The 10,147-nt window shown below is 33.5% G+C and overlaps 1 protein-coding gene across 2 annotated transcripts; it reads right to left on the bottom strand.

Moving 5' to 3' along the window:
* Positions 1 to 4,728: 4,728 nt before the first annotated feature.
* Positions 4,729 to 8,676, bottom strand: LOC140665968 (cyclin-dependent kinase-like 4). Of its 2 annotated transcripts, XM_072892624.1 has the most exons (7): positions 8,470 to 8,676; positions 8,095 to 8,333; positions 7,674 to 7,865; positions 6,487 to 6,778; positions 6,002 to 6,138; positions 5,784 to 5,908; positions 4,729 to 5,508 (listed from the first exon to the last, which is right to left on the bottom strand). In XM_072892624.1, the coding sequence occupies exons 2-7, from the start codon at positions 8,260 to 8,262 to the stop codon at positions 5,214 to 5,216; spliced, it is 1,209 nt and encodes a 402-aa protein (XP_072748725.1). In that variant the 5' UTR covers positions 8,263 to 8,333; positions 8,470 to 8,676; the 3' UTR covers positions 4,729 to 5,213. The 2 variants fall into 2 exon arrangements, with proteins under 2 accessions (XP_072748725.1, XP_072748724.1); XM_072892623.1 differs by having other exon boundaries at positions 5,784 to 6,138.
* Between the last annotated feature and the right edge of the window lie 1,471 nt (positions 8,677 to 10,147).

Here is a 10,147-nt window from a genome sequence, read left to right as displayed (position 1 = left end):
TGGTGTTGCGGGCGTGCGTATATTTCGAGAATTTTTACGAACGACACTGATATGTAATTTGATAATCCGCAAAAATATACGACAATATATATATATATATTGTCCAGTTACACACGATTAAACCGAGACTTACACACTTGTGCACCAGATCTTGTACCGTAATGTTAAGAGCAATTTGTTCGCAGTCTCTTTCATTCAAACGAAAAACAGAATATATATATATATATATATATATAAGCTCTATAACGATTATATCACCGCTGATATAATAAACTCGTGAAAGTTTATCGGTATGCGTGAATCGAAAGAGGAGCGTGTGTCGCTGATACGCTTCTATATATAACGACAAGATTATTAGAAATAATAATAAATAATAATTGCAAAATGGAAATTTCAAGAAAAATAAATTTTGAGAATTTGTAAAGTGATTAAATAATTACGAAAATAACGAACAATAACGAACAATAATACGACAATAAACAAGAGACAAAGGGAAAAAAAGTCTCAAACAAATGACAATTTTTTAGAGTGATGGCGCACGTTCTTTTTTAAAACAGCATCTCGACAAGAAACATCTACATCGCGATTTGTTCTTCTCAAGCAATGTGTGCGATTAAAAAAATATATAAATAAAATTTTTTTCGTGGGATAGTCACGTTCGACCCACGCAGCCTTACTGGGCCTTATTAAGGTATCGTCGTACTATTACTAAATTATTATCAAAGTAATGATAAAGCATAAGTAATCAAATAGCGGAGAGAGAATAACGATAAAAATAAGGTATGGAAAAGCGACAGAGTGGATGCGAGTATCTTATCGCATTTGTTCGATCTACGATGTGAAATATGATGAATGAAAACAACAAGCAAGAATTAACGAATTGTAAAAAAGTTCATGGCGAGAAAGAGAGAGAGAGAGAGAGAGAGAGAGAGAAAGATGCGAGGATGTAATCCGCTAACAAAAATGTTTGAAAGTAGAAAATTAGAATCGCGAGTTGCCGAATTGTCCGTTTTCTCGGTGCGATTTTGACTGATCTTTTTCTTTTTTTAAATTGCTGAAGTGCAAGTGGAGTATGCAACAGTGTATGTATGCGCGATAGGAGATGGATGAAAAAGCGACTGATAAAGAGAAATAAAAAAAGAAGAGAGAGAGAGAGAGAGAGAGAGAGAGAGAGAGAGAGAGAGAGAGAGAGCATGAGAGAGCGCGAAAGAGAAAAATTATAAATACAACTAAACATTCCACCATTCAGCTAGAGAAAGGAAAAAACTAATTGCGTCCACAGTACAGTTTACGAATGACTTTAAGCACAAGCGTATTTCTAGCACTGTTAAGAAATATTTCTTCGAATTTCTCTACTTCTTCATCTTCTACTATATAACTCTACTATTACTTCTTTTTTCTACTTATTTCCTTAAAAAGGAGAAGCTCTATAAATGCGTACAAGTCTCGATAAAGAAAAAAAAGCCTTTAACAAGCTCAAGGAGTGTTTACGACTACTGTACCGATTTTAATGTATAAAAATGAAAAAATAATAATAACGATGAGTGATGATGATAAAACATAATAATGACAACAATAATAATATATAAATATAATAACAATAATAATAATATTAATAATAATAATAATGATGATGATGGTAATATTAATAATAATAATAACGGCAACAACAATGATAATAATAATAACAATAATATTAATATTATTAATGATTATGAAACGGTAATATATAATATATTACTACAAAAATATTACCAATAATAATAACAATAACAACAGCAACAATAATAACAGTACTAATATTATGATACTTATTAATATATAAGTAATAATTAATACATAACAATTAAAAATAATAATAAGAACAATAATATATAATAAAACTTATAACAATAACACACACAGTAATAATAATAATAATAATATAATACCGATATATAATAATATTAAAGATATGAATAATATGAATAATAATAATACATTCTAATGAAACAAAAGATAATATAATAATAATAATAATAATAATAATAATAATAATAATAATAATAATAATAATAATAATAATAATAATAGTAAGAAAGACGTGAAAGAATGGAGCGCAGGCATCAAGGCTGAGCCGACGAAAGTCTACCCTCCTTAATTTAAGAACGAATTCCAAAGGAAGTGAGAGGTATTCGACGCTTTGAGTCACTTTGTGATTATATTTGAGACGCTGATCTCGTGGATCGATCCGAAGGGCGACGATACGTTACCTTCTCGGGTACTGTGTATAAATTTAACCAGAAGAAAGAGTAAGAAAAAGAGGAAGAAAAAAAAAACAAATTCATAATTCCCCCCTCTCGTATTATCGTTCCTGATTCTATATAGATCGCTTACATGTTACTTGCGCGAAAATAATAAACGAAAAGTCACTATCTCTCAGTATATTCGAGTAGATTAAATAACTAATTAATTAACTTAAAAAAATGGAAAAATGAAAAAAACGTCTTTTTTATCTCTCTCTTCCAATAATTATCCGCTAATTTGGAAGGTGCGATGGTTGCCGCTCTGGATGCGTGCGACGCGCCGCGGAAAACACACACGACGCGATTGACACTCTATTGCACTGACTTCCGCGGGAAGGAAAATTTTGAAGTTTCGAGCTTCGAGAAGATGCGACTTGCAATTGCGTCCGTTTTTCACGAACGAATATTTGAGGAATGTCGCGCGAATAGTCAATCAATCAAAATAGGCATCGCCATCGATTCCGGAAAAAAGCCGATCTAGAAGAGAATGTTTCGAATGAGAGCCCCCTTCGCAAATCTAATCGCGCTCAAACGACGTAGATAAAAAAATGTTTTACAAGTGTTTGCGAGGAAAGATAGCAATTTAGCGCATTTTCGCGAATATGATCAATTCGATGCAAAGTGCCCTTGCACTTATAAATGCCTTTTTTAGCGAATTCTCGTCTCGGAGCTTGCGCGCGTCGAGTCGTGCATTTTGCGTTTAGCGAGTAGTAATAGAGCGAATTTCGAAAAGTACTGATATTTAATAGCGCGCACAAGTTTTTTAGGATACACGCATAAAATGTTCATCTAACGATACAATTTTGTAGTGCAGGTGAAAGTGCCTTATAACGGTCCTCCACGAACGCGAAGCAAATTCGTTACGCGAATTTTCTCCGGCCGCTGACCAAACGAGCGAATTGTTTTGCGAGGGGGATCGTTCGGAGCCAATATGTAAGATCTGTTTGATCGGTTAACGCAACAGAATACAGACACGATCACACGTCTAATCGGTTTCCGAAGTCGATTGAAAACAAAACAAAAAAAAAAAATTCGCGCGATTCTAACAAGTACAGGACGAGATGCAAAAATAGATGGAAAACTATTATGTATGGATGTGTATATCTGTATGTGTGTGTGTGTGTGTGTGTGTGTGGGGGGGGGGCGTGTGTGCATGCGTGTGCGTGCGTTTGTGTGTGTGTTGTGTGTGTGTGTGTGTGTGTGTATGTGTGTTTGTTCTGTGTACATGAAAAATAGAGAAAGGTAAATAGTAAAGGAATCGGAGGAAAAGAGAAGAGAATGCGAGAAAAATTTATTATGTCCTGCAATATGAATCCAAAATGCGATTAGAAAAATTCTAGACTGTAATATAATATACAATCTAATGCATATAATTTTACAAGATATAATAATTTAAAATAAATCTTGCAACACACACTCATAAATTTTAGAAATTATTTAAAATTCGACAAAATGCGAATAGTATATATAATAATTAGAAAACGAATCGCGTCATTTGAATAAAATTAATGATATAAGTAACATTGGAATCAAATTTCAAAATAAAGGATAAAACAAAATTTTGCTGCAAAATTTACGGCGCATACAACAATAATACAACAGTTTTACTTTTCAGGATGTAAAAAAATTGAAAAGAGTTATATTTAATAAATATATAATTGCAGGCTGTGTGTGTGTGATAAGATGATCTAAGAACCGAGTACACGAAATACGTAATTGTACATAACTTAAGTTTATGAAAAAAAGAGAGATAATGTAAGGGGAGAAAGAGTGAGTGCGAGAAAGGAAACGAAAGAGGAAGCGGAATGTAGTGACGAATATCCCGACAGAGTAAACACGTCGAAAGTGAGTGATATAAAAAAAAAAAAAAAAAATCATGTTCTCTCATCTTCTCGAGTTCTTAGTTTCGGCACGGCGTCAGCCGAAGAGAAAAAAAAAGAAAACCAAAAGAGGGAAACAAAAATGTGTGTCGGTGATTTTTTCGCGTCCGGGCGAAGATTCCTTCTTTCTTCCCGTCGCATTTGCTGCAGGGTCAACGCGTCCGTTGCGAGATATTAATTATATATTTCAAAGATGGATGCAATTCCGAAATAAAAACCCCTTAAATATGTCAGATATGTAGTCGCAGGCTGCAATTTCTTTTCATGAAGAAAACATATTTCCCGATTCCTTTCACATGTTATCCTTTATTTTTCGCAATGTCTTTTCTATTTTATGCAATTTTTATGCAATTAAAATTATTGCGAGATTATTTTATTATATATGCATATTACATACATATCACAGAACAATTTTCTTCTTCTTCTGCTCTTTTGATATATTTTTAAAAATCAGCTTAACATATAAAGAGTATATTTATAATTTCTACCATTTCTACAACTTTTGAAAGCTTTTAAAAGCTTAATGAAAATATTGTTTAAATCCCTATTTGATAAATATATGTTTCGATAAGTTAAAGATTATGATTAAATCGAAAAGATTAAAACTCTCGCTATATAAATTATATTATTTACACAAGAAATATAGAGAGAAAAATCAAATTAACACAGTGAAAATCATTGACATCTTTAGATCAAAATTTTCGCGCGACATTATCTAAAATTTCAAAAATTAAAGTACTGTACGGTAATTGCGCAAGACATTCTGCATCATCAGAAAATTTAAAACGTATATGTGCGAAAATATGTACATATGTGTTTTTATATTCCGTATAAAATTAAAAGAATCCTTTTCAGTGTATTCATGCCTTTTTACAGAGCAAATAAATCTTACAAATACATTTTACCCACCTAAAGAATATATAAGATATGTACAATGCTCTACACTGTAATCACATATATATAACGAGTTTTTCTGTACAAATTTCTCAGATACTTCCTTCTTGACATATTAATGTTACAGGAAGAAAAAATTTTTAGTTTTGAGCCCTCAACGATTTTTCACGCCAGGGAGATCGAGCTTTTTTCTCTTGGCTTGCGTTTTCGATGTCAGAGCCGGTAAGACACAGCCTTTCGATTCAGGAATCAGAAGCCCTTTGTGCTCCAATCGTCGAATATACGTGGTGTTTGGTATTACCGAGACTGGTCCAAAGTAACGCAATTCACGCGACCGATTTATTTGCAGCGGTCGATCAACTCGATCTCTCCGCGAATTTTCCTTCTCCGCAGCTTCCAGCTTTATGCTATTCGTCGCTCTCCTTTCCTTTATTATTGACATCTTCCATCTAAAAATTATTTAATACAAATTATTTGTAATAAAAAACTGAAATATAAGATAGAAATAAATCTCTAATAAATTATAATTTTACCGTTTTCAAATATTTTCACTATTATTAGAGATCCTTTGTAATACTTAATATTTATATACATAATTATTTCAATGAAACACTTAACAATTATTCTATTACAAAAATTTAGTATTTTTTTATTATAAGATATAAAAAAGTTAATTAAATTTGTCACAAAGTTGGAAATGAATTCATCATTAATTTAGACCAACCTTCCGGTGCTGCTGCGACAGATTCTGGAAGGCGGTTCCTTCCTCCTAGCCACGAGTGGATTGATTGCGGATTCTTTCGCGACGAGTCGCTGCAGCTCGTCGAGGAATCTGTCGGTGAAACCGTCCTGCGAGAAAAACGAATGCTGCAGCAACGTGAAGCACTTTGGCCTGGCATCAGGATCCATACGTAGACACTGTGCCAAGAAATCGATCGTTACCGGACTCCACGTAGGAAAGAGACTGCGGAGAGCCACCGAAGATCGTGGTAAGCCCGAGAGCTCATCGGGTTTTGCACGCCGAAATAGGAATGATACATGACCGCTGCCGTTCGTTGGCTGCTTCGCATAAAGAGGACCTGTTCTCGACAGTACGTCGCCAAAATGACGATATGAGATTTAATAGGGCGAAATAACTAAGGAAGCTCAAATCTATTTAACGACAGCACCAAATTGACAATGAAAACGATTAGAAGATTTCTACAGCTTTTAAAAATTATTTTTATTATCGAAATTTTAAATAACAGGATCAATAATGAACAAATGTCATGGGAAAAATTATCTGCGGATGCCATTTATAAAATCCTTATAAAATAATATACAAAGAAAATCTTTTTTTTTTTTTTTTGTTTTGAAATCTTTGGCGCTTAACAATCTTCCTACATCAATTCTGTAATTTTATTCTATAAAATTCAACATGGACTCACCAAAAACCTTCGTGATGCGATACAGCTGATCGACGTCGCTATCACCGGGAAAGAGCGGCTGGCCGGTGATCATCTCAGCGTAGATACAGCCGGCCGCCCAGACGTCGATCTCTCTACCGTATTTGACATCGCTGACGAGTAGTTCCGGTGCGCGGTACCACCTCGTCGCCACATAATCGGTACAAGATTCATTAGGTCCGGTAATGTAGCGAGCAAAGCCGAAGTCGCAGAGTTTTATCACGCCGTTCGGTGACACCAGCACGTTCTCGGGCTTTACATCGCGATGCATGATCTATCGAAAGGAGAACTTTATCTCAGAAAAAAAACACTCGAACCAGAAAAATCGAGCAAATTAAACAGAGAGATAAAATATTGACAGGTCTTGAGTGTAGATACGAAAGAAAATGTTGACAAAAATTTTGATTTAAAAAATTTATTAAAAATGAAAAAAATTGCTTAAACCTAATCAATTACGCGACACGAAATATTAATTAATTAATTGCAAATTTTGTAGAAAATCTTCAGGTAGAATATGAATAACGTTTTTCGTATACGCTATAACTCATGTCGAGTTCGACCAGATGCAACGCTTGTTCGTTACAATGCCATCATTCATTAAGTATCCGACTATTGCGTGTTGCTGTTACCGTACATGCGCTGTTTATTGCAACTTGGAATTTAAGCATTACGGCCGTGAACTTTACCGTAACGAAGGTACATCTATTGCCAAAGGTTGCTGAAAATATTCTGTTCTCCCACGCATTCCTTATAAATACACAAATTATTCGATATGACGCAAAAGTATGTTTGACATTTTTATTTTGTTACAAAAATTTTTAACGCCATTTATTTTATGTAACTTTAAAAAGATTAAATTGTACGAGATAATCATAATAAATTACCACATATACACGTAAGGAAAGCGTATTCCATTCTGTATATTTCACATTTTTTTTTTAAACGAAATATGATGCAACATATATAAATAAATCGCGACTTGATTAAATTTAAGTTATATTATTATTATATTGTAATAGCAGTCTTCATGAAAAGCTTAACTATAATATATAGCAATATATCATATATGAGATGTGCAAACAATAATTGAAATCATTGTATTATGTGTGAGAGAGTTTTTCTTTTACATATAATATAACAAAATATAATTTAATTGAGTTTTCACTCACTTTGTGATTGTGACAAAAGTCCAAACCGCGAAGTATTTGAAAAATATGTCGCCTCGATTTTTCCCAATCAAGACCATCCCCAGCAGTCAATTCATCGAGCAAGGTATGATCAAGATACTCGAAGACGAGATAAAGCCGTTTCTTACGGCGAAAGACCTCGATCATGTTCACAAGATTCTCGTGACGTAATTGCTGCAGAAGAATATATCGGATACAAAACATTTTTTCCGGAATAAAGCGCGATCGTTTTATAAGTCAAAATTAATAAAGAAAGAAAGTGTTATACAATATTATGTAAATGGATTAAGAATTCGATTTATGCTTATTCGTGTGTTTTCCTAATTATCACATTGTAAATAAAAACTTATTTTGTTTTGTTAGAAATTACAATAATATTGTTTCTAATCAATCCGATACGTACCTTTAACATCGTTATTTCGCGAAATGCCATTTTTCGCACGTACACATCCTCTTCCGTCTCCAAGAACTTTTTTATCGCTACTATTTGCCCGGTTTCACGATGTTTGCACTTCATTACAAGCCCATAACTGCCCTCGCCTACTATCTCAATGTTCTCATATTTCTCCATTTTATACAATTTTCGCCGATAAGTATGTTTCTTATTAGCGAAAAATCGGAGCCTTTGTTCACTCGAATTTACTAAATATTTACAAATGTACTAAATAGTATACATCGAAATATAATATAGTATTAATTAGTCATTTAATTATGACATGTTTTAAATAATTTTATGAATTAGATTAATATTTTTTATATTATAATTTCTTCTTCTCACCTTTTAGAACGGCATTAAGTTCATATCATCCCGCATCCCGATAAACTTAAACAATTTTCCATCCAAACTCCATCATTTTAATATCGTTTTATGAGAAGGAAATGTTCAAGATAGTAGAGTTTGTATAAACCAAAAATACTGGATAAATAATAATGTTGTCTTCTTGTATGTATATTTGATACGATCGAGACAGCCGCAAACGTTTTAGACACTGACTCGTTCGCCGACGAGCCTCGACTGTCCCGAAGAGCCTCGTGTACGACCCTCATCGATAATTATTGATCTGCCGGTAATTAGTCAGGGGTTGTCCTCGTTCAATAGGGTACAGGTGAACTGACTAAAAAGGGGAATTAAACAACAGAAGAAGGGGGAGTCTTTTCGTATAAAATAAACAATATATTTTTTTAAATTTTGATACGATTCGATAAAACAGAAAGAAAGAGAGGAAGAACTAAAGTTTGATTAAGTATCGAAATTCTACGAGTAAAGGGAGGATGGAGACGCATGTGGATGTGCATATCGTCATCTATAATCATATGCATCCCGAATTACATTAGAATGTATTTATATAAAATTTGAGTTGGTTATACATACCATACATACACATATCACACACAGTATAAAAAATTTACCAAACTCCAAATTTTTTCAATTAAAATAAAAAGTCTAGTTAAAAGATATTACGTACAAAATTCTGCAAACAGCTATAGAGCAAAAATTCGATAAGGACTGTATGCTTTCGGATTACTGTAAGGTCAAGACTTTGTATAAGATGTGCGAAAGAATGAAATTATTGGAATATGCAAGCAAGAATTTCGGAAGACGGGCTATTTTAGCTCGATTCTATCGATAGTAACTCGAATGATCGTTCAAACAAAATGCAACTTCCCTGCTATCGTGTCAAAGACGATTCGTCATGACGATTTGTTGCCCCTCAGTATAATCGATACACGCGAATAGTACAATTGGAGCTTATTTATAGATGAGTTCGGTGACTTTCCTTGATATCGTGACAGCAGATATAGTCGATTGTCCTTAAATCGAAACATATATATAAACACGATTTCAATATTACATAATAAAAATATCGTTGCACAATGCATGTAATATGTCATAGCACATTCATCGTTTGCCAGGACTTTCTTAGATGAATAATAATAAAGCGTCTTAATAACAGATAATATGCATGAGAATTCTAATGATTTATGATAGTGTTTGTAATTATATAAGAAAATACATTCTCATAAATCATTTCTAATAATTTATAACATTCTATATATAATATAATAATCAATATCTATATAAAACTTATTTATATGTAGAAATGTCTTTATATGGAAGATATAGGTCATAATGAGAACTATAGAAATAAATAATAAAAATATAAAAAATATAAAAAATATACAGAAATATCTTGAATAATCGAAGAATAATCGATGCAACCAAAAATATTCGATGGACATTGTGCGTAGGCGAGCGCGTCTGTCAAGCTCACGTGGGCCACGACCATGAGAAGCTTCGCGGGGCGGATTCATCAAGAACGGCAAGAAGGAGCCGCTTTGAGTCGGGGTCCATTCGGAGGCGTCGTGTCGGTCGAGAGCAAGCACGGAAATAGACGCAACACATGGCGGGGCTGTCTCTGTCTCTTTCCCTCTCTCGGTGTATACGTCCGTTCGCT

This window comes from Anoplolepis gracilipes, chromosome 5 (genome assembly GCF_047496725.1).
Source record: "Anoplolepis gracilipes chromosome 5, ASM4749672v1, whole genome shotgun sequence".
Classification (NCBI taxonomy): domain Eukaryota; kingdom Metazoa; phylum Arthropoda; class Insecta; order Hymenoptera; family Formicidae; genus Anoplolepis; species Anoplolepis gracilipes.
Note: the sequence above shows the minus strand (reverse complement) of the source record. Positions and strands in the feature narration are given on the sequence as shown.

What these genes read in the sequence shown, in the direction of transcription:
- LOC140665968 (XM_072892623.1), bottom strand. Translation starts at nt 8,262, where the DNA reads ATGGAGAAATATGAGAACATTGAGATAGTAGGCGAGGGCAGTTATGGG. An exon ending in GCGAAATAACGATGTTAAAG is followed by an intron (nt 7,866 to 8,094) that starts GTACGTATCGGA and finishes ATTCTTCTGCAG; the next exon opens with CAATTACGTCACGAGAATCT. An exon ending in ACTTTTGTCACAATCACAAA is followed by an intron (nt 6,779 to 7,673) that starts GTGAGTGAAAAC and finishes TCCTTTCGATAG; the next exon opens with ATCATGCATCGCGATGTAAA.